Raw genomic sequence first — 22,941 nt, 5'->3', positions numbered from 1 at the left:
AAACAGGGTTAATTTATTATACTGTTATTAATATGTTAATGAATTGGAAAATTTACTCTAAAATGTTAGAGTTAGTTTTTTCAGAATTGAACAAAAATTAGAAGATTAAAAAGTTATATAACCTAATAAAAAGGTAAATTGGCTGATTACAGTTTGGCATATCTTCCAGAGGAATGATTTCATTTTGTTTTTTCTTAAATCTATGTTGAAGCCTTACTGATCACCAAATGAATAGTTTTCATTGAATGTTTCTAATTTTTTTTTTAAGCTCCTTCACTGGTCCAGTTGTGATTTTTTTACAATTAGCTTAAGCAGAAGGTTTTTTTTTAAATGAAAAATAAACTGATTATATATGATTGAAGACCTTTTTAATTTTTTTAACATCGTTATTGCTTAGTATCAAACTGTTATAACATAATTATATGTAGTCTGAAATTATTCTGGTATTCAATGTAATTTTTGTGTGAAAATTTAAGAAAACAATTATTTGGAAAGCATTGAGTAAAATAATTATGCTTATTCCTGCACTCCACAGTGTCATAGTTCCCTCTCAGTAGCAGCCTGTTGTCATCGGTTGTCTGCATCCTTTTCTTATCTTTATCAAGACATAGGTTTTCTACCTTTTTATGCTTTTTTTTTCTTTAAACAGTTGTTTTATGGAGTTATCCATATTATAGAAAAAACTAAAAAAAAATTTTAAATAGGAGGATAGTGTTTCAAAATGACCAAAAAAGTAAAATGTAATATTTTTCAATTCTAATTTAAATTTGAACTTGTTGCATTTTTATCAAGTTAAGTGTAGGAATTTTTTTTTTAATTTGGTACCAGCTTTTAAAAATTAAAATATATTTTTTTTTACTTTTTAGAGTGGTTGTTATATTTAAAAAAATTATTTTGTTACTCTTTTACTCCAAGAGTCAGGGTTACGTGTATTGTGTATTACATTTGTTTGTTTTGTGTTTGTTGTATATATAATTTTAGTTTAGCTCTATTGAAATTCATGAAGATTGATGAAACAATTTATTTCAGTCAAATGGGTGATATCGGGTGCGCCTCCTTGAACAGAAATAGTGGTAACATTTAGTAGTGAAAATTATTTAACATCAGTTCCCTCACCAGTGCCTTTTACCAGTCTTTGACCTCTGACATTGCTGATTCAGTTTTATTATTAATGGCAATGTTCTAACTTAGCACGATCAATTAAAATTGACAATTGGGTTTTTTAATTTATTTACACTTTTGTAAATTTAATTTCATTGTAAAGCTCAATTTGTTAATTTCTACTCTTTAGTAATTTTGTTAATTTCTATAATTTGTTAATCTACTGTTCACAGAATTACAAATTAGAAATAAACAAGAAAATTTTAACAAAAGTAATCAATATACATTACAATAAATATTAATAGGCGATTTAAAATAAAAATCAATCTGGTAATTTCTTTGAAATTGGTAAAAAAGGGTTGGTTAATTAAAGACAAATTTTATGAATTAGTAATATGGTTTGATTAGAAATTTTAAAAATTTCATAAATAATGTGTCAAACTCGGTCATTCAATAAATGAGCTATATATTAATTTCTTTGCAATATTTTTTTAATGGTTTTTGGTATATGTGGGTGATACCTTGTGTCTTATTTCCATTCTGTAGTAAAACTTTAACTTTTTATAAGATTTAGTTTTCATTTGTGTTATTGTGTTTGTGCATATGTATGTACATACATGCGTTAATAGATTTTATTTTTAATTTATTTTTAAAAATTGTCCAAATAATGACTATGTAGATAGGCGTGTTTATATATATATATATATATATGTATATAATATATCTTTTAGTTTCATTTGTATTCATGAGTCTTTCTGTTGATGAATTTATGTTTTTTTTTGTTTTTTTTTAGAAAAAATCTTGATTTGTTAAAATCCCAGAAGATTTTTTTTTTTCAGAAAAGATATATTTCAATTTTTTTTTAATTCATAAATGAAAAATAAATTATATTTTAAATTTTGTTTAATGATTGGTATTTTAAATTTGAAGCTCGTTTTTATAAGAAAAACAGTAAGTAAGGTTTTATAAATGTATATATTTTTTAATGAGTACGTTAATTGTATTATTTAATAAATAGAAATTTAGATTTTTTTTATTAAAATGTTGCTTGATTTTACAGTTGAGAATATTTATTTGAAATATAGTAACGATAGAAAAATGTCTTGGATTACTCAAGGATTACTTGCTAACAGTAAGTAAATTAAATACAATTAAAAAAAAAACATTTAAAATTTTTTTTTTATTAATTTTGCTTAAATTTAATGTTAATAAATAATTTTTAAATTATGTTAATTTTTATAATTTGAGTTATAAAGAAAAATATTTAACAAACAAGTAATATTATTTATTAACAAAAAAAATAACAGATTTTGTTGATTTGTTTTGGTGGGAGCCAAAATTCAGAAGTTAAAGATTTTTGTTTTATTTATGAATTATTAGGTTTGTTAGAGATAATCTTTTTTTGTACTTTCATAATGTTCATCTTGATTTATATTTAGTTGATTAGCATATGATGTAATTTTGTGACCTCTTCAGTTTAACTCTGAAAAGTTTGATCAATTTCAGAACTGATCATCTGCATGATCTACCTTGTAATATTCATGGTTATTCATATCCAAGTCTGAAAGTTAGTACTCAGTGATTTTGAACAAAACAATAAACCACCCTAGTTTATACAAATCAAAGTAGTTTATTTGTAGATTGTGCAATAGCTCTTCTCTCCCCTTTCCTTATGCATTATTCTTTCTTCTTTGGATGAGCGTCATAGAATTGGATAGCTGTTTCCCTAGTTCCATCTATGACGTTAGGCTAATATCTTCTTGAAGTCGTCATGGGAGATTCTTTATTGAGATGCAATGAGATCAACAGTCCTCTGTCAAAGGAGGAACTGTCCAAAGGCTCTGTTACTATTCAGGGATTGTATTAATATCCAAAATAGTAATTGAAATGTAGAAAATTATTTTTTATCAAAAAAACAATCTCAGTCTCTTTTGCAGTGACAAGCAAGTATTTGCACTTAAAAGCTTGCAGTAATGTGCCGCATTGATGGTGTGATGATCATGCAAAAATCAATGTGTAAAACGCTGTGCTGATTCCAAAAACCAGATGCCAGCTGAGTCTTGGCTTTCTCACTTCTTCTTCTCCATTTCATGCTGGCATGTTTTGATTCAGGTGTGTAATGATATTCCCATGTTTCATCACAGTACGATATGATTTTAAAATGCATCATCTTGTGTAAATCTCAGTGTTCACACAACTGTAAACGTGCCAACTTCTGTTCTGCAGATAAAAAGTGAGGGACCCATCGGGCAGACACTTTGTAAAACCTTAGATCATTTTGATTATGGATTGAGTGCTCCCATAACTTATTCCAATCTCAGAAGAAATTTTGGAAATCATCAAATGTCAGTCGCCCTCTAGAAGGTCATGAATGATGCGAATGTTCTGCTCTATAATGCTTGCCTGTAGGTAATAATCGTGGCTCTCGTTTTCAACTTCTTCATGGCTCTGTTTCAGTTTTTTATGCCAGGAAAAAACAAATGCCCTGACAGTGTTTGATCTTCGAACTATGCCCCCAGTCTGCAGAATTTTGGCCAGTTTTACATCATCTTAAACTAGAAATTTGATGTGTTGCATATAGGAAGGGCCTCTTTCTTAGACATTGTGTGCTATCTATTGATAGGATCTCACAAAGCCAGCCAAATGCTCTCTAAATTCCTAACATCCCCCACCCAACATTTTTGATGTGACATCCTGCTTTGGTCTATACTCACATGCACATATACACACATGCTCAAAATCACTTTTACCATTGTACAAGTGCTTTCTTAAATTCTATGATTCTATTATGTTAACCGATTGGATAGTACATCATGTTACTATGTTTATAACAGGATGAAATAACTATGAATTCAATAGTTATTTTATCTTATTAATGATAATCTTGTATAGAAAATGGGAGTTCATCTCACCCGACACCATGTAAAACCTTATTAAGAATTCACATTATGATTGTAATTGACTTGAAAAATGTTTAATTGTGACCCAGTTTATCATGGTAGTCAGGAAAATATTTTATTAGTTTGTGACTTCTAGGTTATCAATCAGTTATGATTTTGATTCAAAACTAATTTTTTATGTAACAGTTTCAAAGATCTGGCATTTTTCAAGTAGTATTTTATTTATCTCACCATTTTTCTCTTTAATATATACTTTCATGTATGTTAGGTCTTAGTTACTTCTTTTCAGTGACTATATTACCTCTGCATTGTTGTCTTTTATACTGGCCTTTTCCACCTTTAAGGTCATAATGCTAAAAATAAAATTATGATTAAATTGTAAGGAATGTTGTTTATGAAACTAAGCGATTAGGCTATGCGTTCTGTTTATCCTTTCTTACAAGGAAGTTGTTTTGTCATTCTGGTCTTGTCATAGCATGTTTAATGATCATTCACAAAAGTAGATTAAATTAGTATTAAAATTTTGCTGATTTAAATTGCAAAGGCCCATTTGAAATTATAGCTACTTCCTTATTGCTGTGGAGATTGATTTAAGTAAAAAAAATCAAATAGTTATCTAAAAATACTAACTACATAATGTGAATAGTATTCTCCAGTAAGTTTTTTATAAACGTGTATTTTAGTATATACTTTTGTGGCAGTGACAAGATTTGTTTTTAGCAACAATCAGAGAAATTTGGTTGTTGGAAGAAGCAGAGGGTGCCCTTGACCCCAACCGATACAATTAAATATTTTTACAGAGTAGTATTATTGTGGAATAAAATATGTGTTATGTTAGTTCTTCATGATTTGGATCAGTAATTCATGAAGAATTAATGTGGATTTATTTATTTTAATGTGGAACTATGTGGATTTTCACCACATTAAATTACCAGAAGTATTGGGTTAACATCACATATACTGTGTATAGATATATACACTCATAGATGCAGTTTCCGTAATTTTTGAGTTCAGTTTTTTACATCTGCCTTCAGTTCATCGGTGGTATGATGAATATTATTTTACTATGTATTTTTCAAAAGCCTCTGAGAAAAAATTTAGGGAAGTGAGATCCAGACTACTGTAAACTCTTTGAAATTAAGTTTAAAAACAACTCTTTAAAAAAACGGTTTTGTCTGCTGTATGAGGTGTAACTCTCTAATGAGCACAGTATTGTTTAAAAGAAAATCGGTCAAATAATTTCCTTCCATGGAGTGGTACCAAACACTGATTTTTTTTTCTCCCGTATTAAGATGACTGTTGAAATTTGTATGCTTCTTCATTTGCTCTGTTCTTTAATGTATCCGCTCTAATGGAACCAAGCTTCATCACCATAATATGTAAAATTATGTTGAATCTTATATGTACTTTTAATAATCAAGTTTAAATACTCAGTTTATAATTTTAAGTATTGTGTTGCTCTTAAAACTACTTTTTTTTATGAATTCTGACCTTAGAAGATAGTTTATGAAATGATTTTTCAAATTACTGCAGCAATAGATTTTCAATATTTTTAACCCCAGTCACCATTAGCATGACCAGAGTATTATTATATCCTACCTCATCATTTTTATGAAAGCAATTCAGCAAGTGTTTTTATACTTAATTTATTCAAAACACAAATGTCAGGATACATATTCCCGAATAATTATTGCATTTACATATAAGAATTTGTTTACATGCAATATAAAACGCATTGCTATAATGAAAAAACAATCTTACATCTCTGTATAACAAAAATCTCATAAAGCAATTATGACTTTTTAACAAAGGAATGCATTCCACATTAAGAAAGGAAATTAAGTGTTATGGGAATAACGTGTTATGGGCACAGGGACAAATCCCTATTTGTCCCTGTGCCAAAAAATACATTTTATAATTCTGGATTGCATCATTTTTGGACCACTACTGATTTTTTTTACTGAAATTTTTAAAACTTTTTTTTACCATCCCCTTCAAAAGAGCCTTCTTGGAAGTGTATATATACTATACAATTCCAGCACTTCTTCCATCCCTCAAAAGCATTGCTGAAATCCTTTTCCTGGATGCCTTACAGCACTATCTGGAATTTTTTAATGATATTTTTTGTGTTGTTAAAAGTGGCAACACCTTAGAAGACTCAGCTTTCAGTTTCAGTTTAGACAGACAAAGCAGTCACAGAGGACTAGATCTGGGGAATATGAAGGATGAGAGGTGATTGCCATATTCTTCAAATACTGCATTGTTTTGAGGGAGGCATGTATAAGTGCATTGCCATGGTGCAATAGTCAATTTTCCCCTCAAAACTCTGTTGTTTTACATGCACGTCTTTATTCAAGCACTTCAAAACATCACAATTAAAATCAGAATTCACTTTAACACCAGCAAGAAACAGATTCTTGATGAAGAATGTCTTTGATTCCAAAGAACATGATGAGCGTGCATTTTGTTTCACTTTGATCTTGTCCTCAGGCTCTTCCACCGAGATATGGCTGTTGTTTAATCTCCCGATCAAAGTCATAATCCAGCTTTCATCTCTTTACAACCTTAGAGATGAAAGTCAGATCGTTGTTAGCCGCACATGAAGCTTATGATACACATCAACATGCTGTTGCTGTTGATCAAGTGAGAAGAGCCGAGGAACAAAATTTGCAGAATATGATGTCTGTTAAAATTTCTTGACAGGTTCCATAACAATTTTCAACAATTTCAAACAAATTTATTGAAAGACACCGCTTTCTCCAATTCATACTCGACCAGGTATGAAGTGCACTTTTACTATTAGACATAATTTAGGATTCAACGTGGATATGATATTATGTATGATATACACAAAGATGAGCATCATTTATATGTAAAAAAAAAATTAATATTTATATTTAAGAGATTCCCTTAAATATACTGCTACATTGCATATTGAGGTTTTATTATAGTAAGGTCATTTTTCTTAGAACTTTTGGAAAGAATTTTATAAGACCTGCATTGTTTGAGGAGGAAATTTATAACATAATTCTCCTGTACAGCTTTAACTAAATCTTGACTGAAGGGCGTACTATGTTGTTGCAACACCTTCGCTAATTATACTGCTTGTGCATTCATTGAAGCCCAATACATAATTTTAAACAATTATATGAGGTTACTGTTTAATGCATTGTTAGTTTAATAGATTTTTTACAATTTGTTAAATTTATTTCATTAATATGAACCTGAAAAAAAATGTATTATCTGTTTATTTAAAGAAGTAGTTAACATAGCAAAGATTAAAATTATAAAAAACAATTCCACAATATAATGTAAATTTATACCTGTTTTTTGTGACATTTTTCAAACAAACTTGTGCTTAATGAATTTTTTTTATAAAATGGTTTTAATTATAAAAAATTCATTAGCTATGGCAGTTCTGCTAAAGTATTGCAAATAAACGATAAAAATTACATATGTATATATAATTTTGTTTAAAAAGAAAACTATAAAAATTGTAAATAAGCAATTAATTTAAAAATGATTATTTTTGTATGTTTTCTTTTTTTGCTATAAACCATTTTATTTAATTCTTTGTTTAAAAATAAAAAAGTAATTTTAATTTTTCCAATGTAAAAATTTCAGCTTCAAATAAACCACAAAGGCATGAAATTGACAGAGGAGGCAAGTTTTTTTTTATAAAAGAAAAAACAAAAAAGATTATTGTTCATGGTTTCTTGCATTTTGTCTGTTTTGGTAGTAATTTTTGGAGTTTCTTTTTTAATAATAATAATAATAAAAAATAAACTTTTTTTTTATATTTTATTGGGAAATTTTTTTTAAATTAATTAAGTTTTGTTTAATTTATAAAATAGAGCATCTTATTTGGCACTAGTTTTTGAAGAAATAGATTGAGCACTTCTGCTTTTTGTATTATGTTTACTGTAGTTAAATATAATTAAACCCAATTAATTATGTTCCAGTTTAAAATTGAATTATTTGGTTTACAGTTTTATTTTTTATTGGTTTTATTTTTAATAAGTTCTTTTTTTTTTAACTAAATCAGTTTTCTGTACTGTATTTCAGAATATTGTTAATGTAGAATTGTTTTTCTTTTCTTTTTTTTGCTGTTGGCTGTTATTTATTTTTATACTAATTATAGTTGGTTATTTCTTTTACTTTTAGCCATTTGTTTGTGTGTGTGTGTGTGTGTGCACATGTATTTTTTTGTTTTAAACTTGCATACATCTTTTTTTTTTAATTATACTTTTGATGTAGTATGCTTTATACTTTATATTTGTATTTATAAATTTAAATTTTGTGTTTAGATTAGTTTAATTTATTTTCAATTTCTTTAATATGCTGTTTATATTAATTAATTTTATGAGTAATATTAACTAAAAATCTGTGTGTATGTACTAAAGAGTTATAAGGAGTTATAAAGTTTATTGTAAATTACTTATTAAATTGAAAGGTATGTAGTTTATGAAAAAAAATTGACTGTTTAGAGTAGATTTAATTTTTACAAAGTATTATTTGTAATTGAAATAGTGGTATCTAGAAATAAAAGTTATAAATAATATAATTATTTATTATGCAGGTGCCACTTTTAATTTTTTTCTATGGAAAAACTTTTCTGACCTTTGATTTCATTATGTCTTTTCATAATGATAAAAGCGTCAGATAAAAGTAGAGTAAAATTAATAATAAAATAAACTGTAGAAAAATAAATTATTTATAATCAATCAATAATCGCCTAATTGTAAAAAAATATGTTAAATAAAGGGATTAATGCAAAAGACACTTAGTTTAATGATAATAATATTCTCTTAACCCTGAGAGGAGATGAAGTGTTGTTTTTTTTATTATTTTACTGATACAACAGCATTAAAAATGCATATACCTGAGATCAACATTTATTTCTATCATATTTCAAATTACTAGAAGTTTTGAAGAACATTTGGTTGGTGTTATAGAATTTTTATAATTGTTAATCTCAGTTGAACACTCCATTAAAACAATCTGTATTGTTAAGCGCTTGTTTATGTTTAACACAAAGTTTCATATTTAGTTTGTATTTTTGTTTAATTATATTTCTTACTTATAAAAATGCGTGATGAATTTTTTAAGAAAACCAAAGTAGTAATTCAGATTTTCCAAACATTAGAAAAGATGATGATTATTAGAAAAGGAATTAATAATTAGGTATATGATTTACTTATTAGGCAACGGTAAGAATTTGTGTGCCGGTATTGATAAACCTTATACTTTGAATAAGGTAATCGCACCAGAAACTAAAAGTGTTAAATTTTAGCACAATACAGTAGGGTGCAAATTAATCTGAACACAGGTAAATTTTTGTTTATGTTGTGGCACATTGCATGACCGCCCCCATTCTTCTTTAAGTTGTCTGTGTAATATGAAGTTATTGTTCTTTGTTTTTTTTTAGCAATTTTCATATTATAAATGTGTTTTGTTAAAATCTATTTCATTTTTTATTGCAAAATAATTTTTTCTTTTGTGTGTCTTGATTATATAATAATTGACATAATTCCAAGAGAGCATTCAAAAATTGTATGTCACCTAAGATAAATAGCTTTTGATTGGGATATTGAACTAGGGACTGTGAATACTATTTAACAACAATTTAAAGAAATCGGTACCTTTTCGCCTCAAGAAAGGAAAGGTAGATCTGGGCGTTAAAAACAAATTATTTTGACACAGAATGGTTGTTGTTAGTGAGAAAAAGTTAATTTGATTCAAATTTTTCTGTGGACTTAAACCAAGAATTAGCAGCCAGGAGAACAGATTTACATGTAACACTGTTAGACACTGACTTCTAACAGCTGCACAAAAAAAATGTTGGCCAACTAAAAACCAGTGTTAAAAACTTTTAACACTAGTAGTGTACAAAAAAAGGTTCTTGTGGGCCAAAGCACATGCTAACTGAAACAAAGAAGACTGGAAAAATGTTATGTTTTCTGACAAATCACATTTTTATATTCAGAGGCAAAGGGTTTCATATATTAGAAAAGCATCAGATAAAAATACATCACCAGCCCGTATCAACAGTCAATTAAACATCCACAGAAAAAATGTTTTAAGGTTGTTTCACATTTGAAGGCCCTTGTTCACTGCTTCCAGTCGATGGTGTGTTGAAAACTGATGGATATATCAAGATTCTGAAGAAAAGGGTTGTGACCAACTTCAAAACAAATTCTCACAAGGCAGCAGAGTGTTCCAATAACATTTGGCACCATGCCATAACTACCAAAAAAGTGGAAAAACGTTTTCAAAGAATAAAACGAAACATTAAAGTGTTCCCTTGGTCAGGCAATTCCCTAGACTTAAACCCAATTAAAAATCTTTTGGCAAAAGTTAAAAAAAGACTTGTCAAAAATTAATTATACTGTAAAAATTGACCTCATTAAAATGATAATATCAGTATCAGGTTTCATGATGAAGAAATCAAAAAATATATAGTACACTTGTTGAATCGATGCCAAATTGTGTACATGAAGTGATTAAGAATAAAGGAACATATATTAATTAGATATTCATAGAGAGTACAGGTATGAATTTTTTTCTAAATAAAGTTACTCTTTATTAAATAACATTCATGTTAAGATTAATTTACATGCTACTGTAGAAGTTGATACTATACTTCAAATATTTTGTTATTTTAGATAAGCACCCTCTGAAATTTGTTGTATAAAATTTATATATCCCACATTTTTAGGTAAATTTTAAAGAAAGCTACCTATTGTATTGGGTACCATGATTCAACTTTCGGAAACTTTAGACATATCTTCGCGTTTCACATCCCCAGACCCCAAAACCCACCGTCAGTTCAAAAGTTTATATATTTCACTTTCTTGTGGACATGATAACTGCAATAATTTTTCACCAATCACTTTCAAATTGACATAAAATATAACGACCCAAAATCTCGGTTGAGTTTGTTAATGGGCAAAATCAAACAAAGGGGGGTGGAAATGTTGGAGCTTTTCCAAAAAAAGAAAATATCGCTATACTTTTCTTATTAAGTAAAATATTGAATTCATTCATTTAAATTTCCTACTATTCTTTGGATAAGGACCTAAAACTTAGTAAGTAAAGTTTTTTGATATCACCAACCATTGGCCCAGGAATGGAAAAAATGGGGTTTTGAAGACAAAAAAATCATATCTTCCCTTTAGTATCAAATCGGTTTAAAGTGGTTGTTAATCCTCTAAACATTATCTAAAACTTCTGTCTGAAACAATTTTTGATATCACCAACCCTTATGGCTAGGGATGATCAACAACTCTACTTTGTTGTCACTCTGGATCTATGTTCTCCCTGTGCCTCTTGCAAAGAACTAAACAAAAAAAAATTGTCAGGAGATCTTCTAAGGTTTCCCAGTAGATTTCCTCCAGTTTAACTCAATTGCTAAGGCTGTGTCAGGTCTGGTGTTGTGAAGGAGAATCACATCTCTGTTTGGCTGACGGTGCCTTTTGTTCTTGTAGCCAGTGTTTTATTTGTCCAAGAGCTGGTAATAGTATGCAACATTCATAGTATGATGTTCATGGAGAAAACTTAAAAAATTCCACTTCGTGGAGCAATACCCCTTTCCAGTCCCAAAAGACGGTCATGAGGACTTTTCCAATTGACAGATGCATTCTCATTACAGGACAAGGCTCTCTTCTACACCACTCCATAGTCTCTGATTTCAATTCGGCAGCGTAATTATTCGATGCAAAAAATTATTTCCTTTTCATAAAAATCAATCCAGAACCCGTTGGTAAATCTGACTTTGGGGTTAAAAATCTTGAAACCCATCTCACACAGACTTTGTGGAATCCAAGGTGCTTGTTGATTATGGAGTGGGCTCTTCCATGACTGATATCTAATTCTGAAGTAATTTCGTCAATGGTAAGGTGCCAATCATATTCAATAAAGTTGGAGATCACTTGAATGTTGTCATTCATCTCACTTGTTCTTGAATACTTATTTTGACTCTCAATTTCTATAGCTTCATTTCCTCCTTTAAATTTACTGGCCTAGTTGTAGAGTTATGAATGTGACGCTCATATATACTGTGCACACAGTCTCGTCAAAATTTCAGAGGATTTGATACCTTTATTCATAAGAAATGTTATGATATGTTGCGCAGTTGTTAATGGAACCTGTTGCTCTAAAATTAACGATGACGCTAACAAGCAGAGAGATGTGATCGGCAAGGCAGCTGGAGTATTCATTCCCTCCCCACATCTCCATCTTCAATATCCCTCTGCTCCAAACCACTCATGTTCATAAGTAAACATGTTCTTTTATCTTATGTTCACATGAAGACAAAGTCTGATTTATATTTAATTGACCGTCTTATGTATGTTAAGTGTAATTTAGGTGTCATAATTGCAATGACTAAAGGCAACTGGACATATATTACAAGTTATATCTAAATGTTCCTTTTTCAAGAATAACATGCCGTACAAGGTTTACCAGGGAAAGTGAGGGATGAATTGGTTTCTTGTTACTTTCTTCATTGAGCCAATTATAGTTGTGTATTGGCATGATAAGCCCGCTGAAATACAGGTGATATTTAGCAAAATAATCAAAGCTAATTAAAATATCCGTGGTAAAATTGATAAATGATCCTGCTGGCAGAGAAAAACCAGCAGATATTTTATTCCAGATTTTTTTTTCATAAACAAGATGAACTAGAGTGTGTACTGTATTGATTTTTGTTTACAAGTTTATGTTATAATTGCAGTTTTTAGTGACTAATAATATTAAATTATATATAGTAATGATTAATCATGCATTAAGATTTTAAAATATATAAATTATTATTTTCTTAAACTTATGCTTTCAGGTAGAATAAAATTGTATAGTTTTATTATAAATTGGTGTCTATACTATGTAAATTGACTAGTAATGCCAAACATCTTTACTATTATCAAAAATTATGCTATATATACTTCATTTTAACTCCAAGAATAATTTGTTGGAGCTTAAAATAACAGCTTCAAATAACAAAATAATAGCTTAAATAACAACTTAAAGTAACTGCTTGTATTTGAACAAGAAGTGGTTGGAAATTACTAACAGAAAATAATTTAATTAATATTTGTTTTATACAAAGTTGTTAATAATAATTTTATTTTGCTTATTTTAATTAGGTTAACTAATTGAGAATATAAATTTTTGCATGAAATTATGTAAACTAATTTTATCTTAAATTTTATCTGTGGTAATATTAGTTAAGAGTAAAAAAAGTCACTCATGACTGGAGTGATATGCAATATAACAAGGTAATAAATTGTTGACGCATACATTACTAGTTCTCCAACAAACTACTTTGATAGTATACTGATGTTTAAAATTTAAATGTAAAATAATATAATAATTTTTTTAACAACTTAAGCATCAGAACATACTCTTTCTAAGTTAGATAACCTTCTGGGAAAAAAATTCATTACAATATTTCAGTTTCATTATATAAATTGTTGTGCGTTTTTTCTTTTATGGTAAACTTCTTGCCTTAAAATTAAGTATGATTTTATTTAAGCTAACATGACTGATCTCAGTTAATAATTTATTTGTTATATGTAATCGGTCATTTATTTGCATATGTTGGATAAATGCAGTATTATATAATTTTGTAAAAGCTACATTTGACGTTGTACTTGAATAAAATGTTGACCAAAGTATTTATAAAAAAGGTACTATGTTAGACTACACCATAATTATATTACAAAAACAGAAAATATAAATGCTTTACATACTAAATACTTTCCTTTGTGTTGTTTCAACATGTTTTGTCATTATCACAGAATTATTACTAAAAAATTAAATCCTCAAAATTTTTTTAAGAAACTTAAATTAAAAAAAAGATATATTTTACATTTATGATATTCTACTACAATGGTAGTTCCAAAAAAGTAAGGTATTATAGAAATGAGAATGAGAATTTATTTAGATTCTTTCAGTTTCATACCAAATTGAATTATATTTCTTATTTTTCAATATAATTCTAAAACTATAATTTGTTTCACAAAAGCATGCAGCAAACCAAAACATAACAGTATGATGATTCTAATTTAGTTTAACAGTCCATCCGAGAAAAATCACTTCTCTCTACTTGTAAAATTAAAATGAAGTAATAATAAATTTTAATACAAAAATTAGAAAATTGTGATAAAATGATATATTTATGTTAAAAATAAAAATTTTAAAAAGTATGTTTCTGCTATATTAAAATATCATCAAATAAATTAGAAAAAAATATTTGTTACTTGTTACCTCAATGTAATTTCTTCAATATTTGAAAGTTAATATTTGTTGCACTATTGTCATAGTTTCCCAAATTTATCATAATTTCTTCAAAAATATTTTCACATAACCTGTCCGCTTCCCGTGCCTTTTTTTTAATTACATGTGGAATAAAATTTTTGCAAGCATTTGCATCTACTTTATTAACACCTATCAATAAATTTCTTTCAACACTTAACTCTAATGTTGCGTTATTACTCCCGACGTAGCCTTTCACTTGTTCTCATATCAATTCTATCAGATTAAAATTGCAATCGATTGTAGGAAGACATCACACAACACAGTTTTTTTTTTAATTTCGCTATTTCAACTATTTATAAAGAATATATTTTTGCTTAACTGATTTTACTAATCGTATAAGTTCTGGTTTTATCGTGCGTTCAGTGTATGCGATTATTTTTGATTTTAACCATTTGGCAATTTCCAATTTTCAGGTCAAAGTGGTTGGAATATTTTCAGTTTTTAGGCACTGGTATGGCGCATTATCCATTACTATGACAGATCCTTTAGCAACAATTTTTTAAACCGCTGCATAAAATTGTCACAATTCATTTCATTGTGATACTGTTGGGAAATTTAGATTCAAATATCCATAAACTGCCGTTCAAAACCCCATTTCCACTTCCTATGTGCATTACTATCAATCATTTACCTTTTCTGGTTTTTATGAAGTTTTGTAATGCAATTTTGAATCTCGCCTGCACACTCTTCTCTCTTAAGTATTGCAGTAGTCTTACCTATAAAAATTGTAAAAAAATATTCACCTGTTAAAGAACGTCTTATTAACAATATTTTTGAAAATTTTGTAAATTTTGGCGAGTTATAATCAGCAGTTTATTGTTGATTTTTTTTAATCATATTTCAGTGAGTTACATTTTTATAATTGTAATGATTATTATTAACATTATATCTTTGTTGTTTTTTAAAATAGAAATTATGATATTTAACAGGAATGTGTCTGGAGAAAAGAGTATTCTATAGAGTTATTTCTGGTCTTCATGCTAGTATTAACATACATCTGAGTTCAAAGTACTTATTGTCTGGTAAGTTCAGTTTTATTACTTTGTTTTTTTTTTTTTAAGTTTTGTCCTTTTTCATTTGTTTATGAATACTAGCATTTTCTAAATAAATTCACTGGGTGATATCATATACAATTTATAATTAAACACAATGAAATAAATTATTTTATAAGAGCTCTGGGTTCTGCCTGGTACCACTTCTTATCTACAGGAAGGATCCCTGTAGTCAAAATTCTAAAATGTTTTCATTGAAAATTCATTAAAAATTTTTACTTAAATACATTCCCCGGTAAATAAATAGAATCTGTTACTATAAAGGATGAATTTTTGCTTGAAATATTTAAAATGTTTATGAAAATTATTTAAATATTATCATTAAAGTTTTCTTTAAAATGCACCATCATGGAAATCATAATAAGTTTTTGCCAAAAATAAGTTTTAAGAAATCTCATTCTCCATTTGAAGTGAAAAAGAAAAAACTTTATTTTGAATTTTAATTTTCGTCTTGAGACTTTTTGCAAAATGCATCTTTAATGTTCATATTTTAAGAAATTTTCACTAAAAGGAAAATATTTTTTGTCCAGGTTTAATTGGACACCTCATGATATCACCGTATTATATCATAGATTTTTAAAAATCTACTGATTGTATCTGCTGATTCTTGTAAAATGCAGGAGAATGTAAGATTAACAGCATGAAATGAATAATTTTCAGACAATAATGAATTTTATAACCGAATACAAGAAGGGGTGTTTGATAAGTCTGTGTGAAAATAAGAAGTCATAATTTTTCAGGAAAACCTTTTTTATTTCTCAACGTAATTTTTTTCAAGTTCCTAAACTTAGTCCAAGAATGCTCAAGTTTTTTATCTCTTCCTTTTATTGTGATTTATCCAAATCTTCAATGTAGGCAGATGTTTCAGCAATAACTTCTTCATTTCACATAAATATCTTTCCAGTAAGTCACCTTTCATATTTGGAAACTGATAATAATATGAAAAGTGCTAAGTCAAGTACTTTTATAATGTTATAACACTTGAGGTAATTTATATATATATATATTTTGCCACTAATATTTAAAAAATTTAAGACATATTTATTAATAAAAGTGATGGTTTTTATTTGCAAAAAAAATTTGTTTCTGTGTATAGAATTTTCTTCTCTTTTTTCCTGGATGTACAACAGTTTTATTGTTTCTGTAAAAAATCTTTTAATTGTATTTGAAATAAATTGATAGGAAGATCTTCTTTTAAAAGGTTCAATAATTTATTAAAAATGATAGCGGAAAGGTTCTTTCTCATAAGCTGAAGTATTGCTTCAAGTTACACAAAAAGAGTCCTGCTTTGATGCGAGTGGCTACTGTTATCTTTCAGAAATAAGTAATTATTCATTTTAGCAAAGATTACAAATTCACAAATATAAACAAGTATAAGTTAACATATTTAATTTTCTAAATATCGATCTACATAGAGTCATACTTTTGGGTGCCAAACAATGATCTGACAATCCATTTTGGTACCTTAAAAACTTGTTTTGATTTTTTATGGAACACTCAATAGGTGATTTGCTAGCAACAGTAAAAAATATAATAATTACAGTGTCGTACAAGGAAATAGGAAATTTTGAAGTAACTCTCACAAAAAGAATAAAAAATGAATTTACAAGTTTTACAAACAAAAAGTAAATTGCATGCCATTAAGTGTCCCTACACAAAAAATTTCAATTTCTAAAAATAATGTCCGTAAGGTTATGGCCATTCAAAAGTGTGCATTCCGGAAGCGGTGAGATTTTAAATGGCACTTTGAGACACTTCCATGAGAATTGCAGCAATTTGTTATTGATTCCTCATTTTCAACTCGGCAATTGTCATTGGGCGAGTGGTTTACACTTTACTTTTGAGATGGCCCCACAAGAAAAATTGCACACCAATATATTTACAGTCCAGAGTATTTTTCATAAATTATCAATGAGAGATCTAAAGAATATTAATGTATAACTGTACTGTGTTATAATTTCTATAATCTGTAAGAAATAAATGTTAAAAATTATTTTTCTTACAGAGAAATCAAGTCTTGGCATGCTAACACAAAAAGCACAGTGGGGACCAAATCTTCAAGAATTTAAAAATCGCTTTGGACCAGAAGAAACAAATGGTGAAGGTCCACAGTGGTTAAGGAATCTTTATTTTGTTTATCTACTAGAATTGAGAGCTTTGGCTAAAGCAGCTCCATACTTGGAACGTGAGGAATATTATACTGGAAATGAATCAGAGGATGTTCAAACTAAAGCTGCTATTAAAGATTTCCTTTCTGTTGTGAAGTAAGTATTACTTATTACAGGTGTCTGCAAATTAATTATTATTTGATTATAACAATTGTAATATGAAATATTACACTTTTTATTAAAACTCCATATCCTAGCATTTTCTCTAAATCATCACCATTAATGAGATATTTACATCTGTTCACTATAAACTTAAATTACTTTGTACTTTTTTGCAAGTAATCTGAGAATCCAACCAATCCAATTGAATCAGACTCCTTGAAGTCAAAAGTCCTCAGTCAAAAAATCTATCTGATAAAAATTATTCACCATCGCACAATAACATTTACTATTGAGAGTTACAGTAACAACATTGTTATTTTTGATAAACAAAAGTCCAATAATCCAGTGCAAATTCCTCCCTACCCTACCCTACCTTACCATACTCTTTCATTCTTTTTTCCTGTTTAGCCTCCGGTAATTACCATTCAGATAATACTTCAGGGGATAATATGTATGAGTGTAAATGAAGTGTAGTCTTGTACAGTCTCAGTTCGACAATTCCTGAAATGTATGATTAATTAAAACCCAACCACCAAAGAACACCGGTATCCACGATTCAAATCCGTGTAAAAATATCTGAATACTAGATCATGGATACCGGTATTCTTTGATGTTTGGGTTTTAATTAACCATACATCTCAGGAATGGTCGAACCCAACCCTACCCTACCCTACCTTTCCATTCCCTTTCCTTCCCTCCCTTCTTGTTAGTTGGCTGGGAGGTATCATATGTGGATGTGTACTTTTTTTTACTAATGGTGTTTTTGTCATTTTGCTATTCTATAGGGAAATGAAAATGAATTATATTAATGAGCAATGAATTTACATTCTTAGATAAGTACAAACATAAAATTAATGTTTTAAAAAATAGGCAGCAGTGAGTCAGTGGTGAGAATGAGCATTCTGGTCATCGTTTAACTGAAATCACACCTCAAAATGAATGAGCATTCATGCACCTCTAAGTGCATTAAGCCACTCTGAAAGACCAAAGGGAACATTTCATGACATTTGTGAGTTCTGCCGTGTAACGTTTAGTAGTGAATTCTGTTATGGGACCTCAACACACATCACTACATTTGTAAAAAAGACTGCTCAGCATCGAACAAAAAAAAGAGCATTATGTTTGAGTATTTACTGAGCTGAAAAGACTCTTTGTAATCGACCTAAACTTCATTTGGAGCATCATTACTCTTGGACTTATAAATATCATGTAAATGAACCTGAAATGAAGTACTAATCATAACAGCGGAAGAGGCCAAAAAAAAAGCCAGGCAGGTACAAAGCAACATCGATTTAATGATTTGTTTTCTTGACTAACGGCATCACTCACAAAAAGTTTTCTCCAAAAAACTGTGAACAGTGAATTACATTTACGCCATTCTTAGGCAGATTTGACACAAATGGCTGAACAATAATTGGTGCAACAGATTTTAGTTACTGCATCATGACAGTGCACAATCCACTAGTTTTTGAAGATAACTGAGGTTTAAGGGATGATATTTAGAAACCTTTGAAGAAATCCAGGCCAAATTGTAAGAAGTAATGTACACCTTGACAAGAGATGACTTCCAATAATGTTTCCAATCAGGAAAAAAGAAATGATGGAAAACTCTCTACGCAGAAAGAGACCACCGAAGGGATGGTATCCAATAATTTTTTAGGTAATTTATTTATTTTTTATAGGTTGATTTCAGGAATTTTTGGGTAATACCTCTATGTTAGCAAAATAATGGAAGGTAATTTTCTTTAGAGGTTGTTAATACTATAACTCTTCATCAGAGGAAATCCAGAGAATATGACCATGATGCAGTCAGTTAATGAGATTTAAGAAAGGTGTCAATTTAGGAATTAAGGATGCCTATGATTTTCTCAGTTGTATTGACGATGGGGGGGGGGGGGAAGAATTAGATAACTTAGCATAAAATAGAATTTTGAAAGAAGAGGCCTGTTCCAAAAGCTGTTCCGCTTTTTCTCTTTAAGATTATTTTCAGAATCGTATTGATGTGCAATAGAAAAAGAAAAGATAGATTTTATGCTAGTCTATAATTTTTTACAATTGCAATGCTGAACATTTAAAAACATTGGTAAAATTGATTTTTAATGAATTAGAAAATTTTTATTCAGAAATTGCAATTTAAAAAAAATTCTTACATTCTTGATACGTCAAAATATTAACCATCTTTCTATAATGCAATTTAAAACCTTAGATTACAATAGAATAATTATGTAAATTTTTTTAGAAGCATTACATTTTGCCACACTTATCTCTTAATAAAAGTAGTACCCAGAACAACCAATATTTTATTGGAAATCAGTGGAGTATGGACTCTGCCTGTGGAATTGTTTATTGTTTGGACAAAATTCAAATTAGTAGCTGGCATACTGGTCAGGTAAAGTTGTGACTCCTTTTATTATTTTTTTTGTGGTTTCAACATGCTTTTACAATAAATTAAAACAATATATGTTTGGTTTTTTACGCAAAAAAAATTTTCTTGTGTAAAAATAAAACAAAATTTGACAGCAAGAACATGTAATAGTAATAAATGTAACATTAGATATTACTAAAAATTGTAAGGAGCATTTTTTAGCATTTTGGATGAAGTCTTTATAATTTTTTCTTCAGGAAAGAGTTACATTTATCTAATCATACATTTTAGGTTTGTTTACTACTTGTTTTGGATTGATTTAAACCAAAGAAATAAAGTCTAAATGAAGGTCTGACAAAAACTTAGTTTCTTATTAAAAAGGGATTAAGTTATAGATACAGTGAATTAACTGTAAATAGACAAGACAGGATTATATAGAATAAGGTAGAAAAATGTATGATCCTGTTATTTTAAATTCATATTGAATTTATATCATAAATTTACAATATATAAATAACATTAAATATGTTTCAGATCATTTCCTAATCACTTTAATGAAAGTTCAATGTTCTCTGGAGGTAAACAAGCTCGTAAATTGAAGGAAGAGTTTAGACAACATTTTAGAAATATTTCACAGATCATGGATTGTGTTGGTTGTGAGAAGTGCAAGCTATGGGGAAAATTACAGGTAATGGGGTTTTTCAATGCAGTTATTCTTACTTCTTCAATTATTACAGTTGAGAAAACTATTAAGGAAAACATTTTAATGGATCAAAATTTTGGAGTCCTGGTTTTTGACATTTTTTAGTTATTTGAGGTCCCAGATTTCAAAAACGTAAAAATATTGGGTAAAATTTAATATATATAGATGTTTATGTGTCGGAATCTACTTTACTTAATATCTCTGAATTGAGTGAACGTGTTCATAAAACACAAGTCAACGTAATTAAAGTTTTATGGAAATCTGGTTATAATGGTTTAACATTATAGGAGAGAATACTCTACAAATAAAGGAAAACACAAAAATTTTAAATATAAATAACTAATTGACTGAGTCAGTAGGCTGTGCAGGTATAAATTGTATTTCAATGAAAAAAACCTTTCAATTTATAATTTTTCAACATAGTCCCCTTTCTTTTCATTACACTTCTTCTATCGTTGCATAAGGTTGTATATCTCCTCAGGAAAAAATTCTTGATTGAGTTACAAGTCACGCATGCAACACTTTCAACAGTTCTTGATCGAGATGAAATCTATGACCTTTTAATTTCTTTATGAGTGAACTGAACATGTGGATAGTCTGAAGAAACAAGATCAGGACTATACAGAGGGTGAGCCAGTATTCAAACTTGATTTAATGGAGGTTTCAGCTCTGTGGGCAGTTTGTAGATGCGCATTGTTCTGGTACGCATCTTGTGAGTCAACCGTTAATATCAATTTTACTTTTGATTGTTGACTTTCCTGGTAGGTAGGCAATTTTGGATGTTTCCATTCCATACTCTCTTACTCACTCTCTGACACCAAAGGTTAGATCCATGTTTCATTACGAGTAATAATTCTGAACAAGAAAAAATATCATAATGGGCAAAATTTTGTGAGCAGATGTCCAAACACATTTGTTTATTTGCATTGTGAGCTGTTTTCGGAGGACCTTGTACAAATTGTATGAAAATTAAGTCTATTACGAATAATTTCACAATTTGTAGACCATTCACCACTTCATTAATAATCACTTTTTGTCTTTCAGAAATAAGAGATTAGATGCTCAATGTTGTCACTGGTTGTAAACATGGGTAGACGTCAGGCTCCTTCCACGTGCTTAATGTTTACATGATCATATTTTAATATTTCAGTTCATTATATTACATTATGATTAAAGGCACTTTCTTGCTGTGCTAAAAGTCTTGCCTAAAGTAGATTTCAGCTCCTGTTTTACCTTAAGACCACAAAAAAGCAGTCGCCTAAATTCTGCTCTACTTTGGTGCAAGCAGAAAGTGAACCGGACACGGTTAACATTACAGTTGCAGCAGAATCTAAAAAACCTAGATTCGCCATCCTTCTTTTCTTCATCTTTCGATTATCGGCCTACTAAAAGCACATGCAAATCCCTCCATGAAGGGAGTGCATTCCATCCTCTAAAAAACTAGAACCCCATCAGACTGCTAGACCAAAAGACCTTCAGTAGACAGACTGAAGGGGAATCGTTTCAGGAGAAAGATGCTAATACCTTGCTAATCTCCCAAGGAATAGTTCAAGTGAAAAACAAAATCATTTCAAAACAATCTACAAAGGACCAGAATGCAGTCCCCAACTCCATCTTAAAACAAAAACAAATTTGTAACTGCCATTAAAATTTAAATACCTACCTGATAATAAGAAAGACCCAGCAGCAGGGTACCAGTGTTCAGGTTCTATGATTAATAAAGGGATAAATAGGGGAAATTAATAGGGTTCTATGATTGAGGTGAAAGTATTCCCCGATATCCTTACATTCCTGTTCTGTACAGTCGCAACAATAATGCTGACTTAATAACTTCAAAATCAATGCACCAGTATTAAGTCAGAAAGAAGCACATAGCATCTGCTTTCAAAAACAGCATTATGCCAACATAAATGCAAATATATAGCAGATAATTATTACTCGTAATAAAATAACATAATGCTATTTATAATAATAATAATAATTATGTTTTATCTTGACATTTAAACCTAACCATATTACAAATTATTTTAAGAGACTAGAGCATTTTTTTCATATTAACCTTTCCAATTATAAACATAGTATACATAAAATAAATTGTAATCGTGAATTCATTTAAATAAGTTAAATCAACAGGTTATTAAAAATAACATTTTTAGATCATATGGTGCTATACATACAAAAATAAAAATATTGCAGCTAAAATTTTCAGCGGCAATACCTTGAATAATATTTA

The 22,941-nt window shown here is 29.0% G+C and overlaps 1 protein-coding gene across 6 annotated transcripts in view; it reads left to right on the top strand.

The window, feature by feature from the left end:
- Positions 1 to 22,941, top strand: part of Ero1L (endoplasmic reticulum oxidoreductin-1-like protein) — a 147,995-nt gene that overhangs the window by 120,949 nt on the left and 4,105 nt on the right. For 3 of the 6 annotated variants that reach the window (XM_075371914.1, XM_075371912.1, XM_075371913.1), the window contains exons 8-12: positions 2,162 to 2,233; positions 7,626 to 7,664; positions 15,248 to 15,340; positions 17,376 to 17,634; positions 20,540 to 20,693. In XM_075371914.1, coding sequence (XP_075228029.1) covers positions 2,162 to 2,233; positions 7,626 to 7,664; positions 15,248 to 15,340; positions 17,376 to 17,634; positions 20,540 to 20,693 — 617 coding nt within the window. The remainder of the gene's footprint in view (positions 1 to 2,161; positions 2,234 to 7,625; positions 7,665 to 15,247; positions 15,341 to 17,375; positions 17,635 to 20,539; positions 20,694 to 22,941) is intronic. The other 3 variants (XM_075371915.1, XM_075371916.1, XM_075371917.1) reach the window with 2 other exon arrangements.

Source organism: Lycorma delicatula, chromosome 7, assembly GCF_047948215.1.
Source record: "Lycorma delicatula isolate Av1 chromosome 7, ASM4794821v1, whole genome shotgun sequence".
Taxonomy (NCBI): Eukaryota; Metazoa; Arthropoda; class Insecta; order Hemiptera; family Fulgoridae; genus Lycorma; species Lycorma delicatula.
The sequence above is the reverse complement of the archived record's forward strand: the minus strand, read 5'-3'. Positions and strand labels throughout refer to the sequence as shown.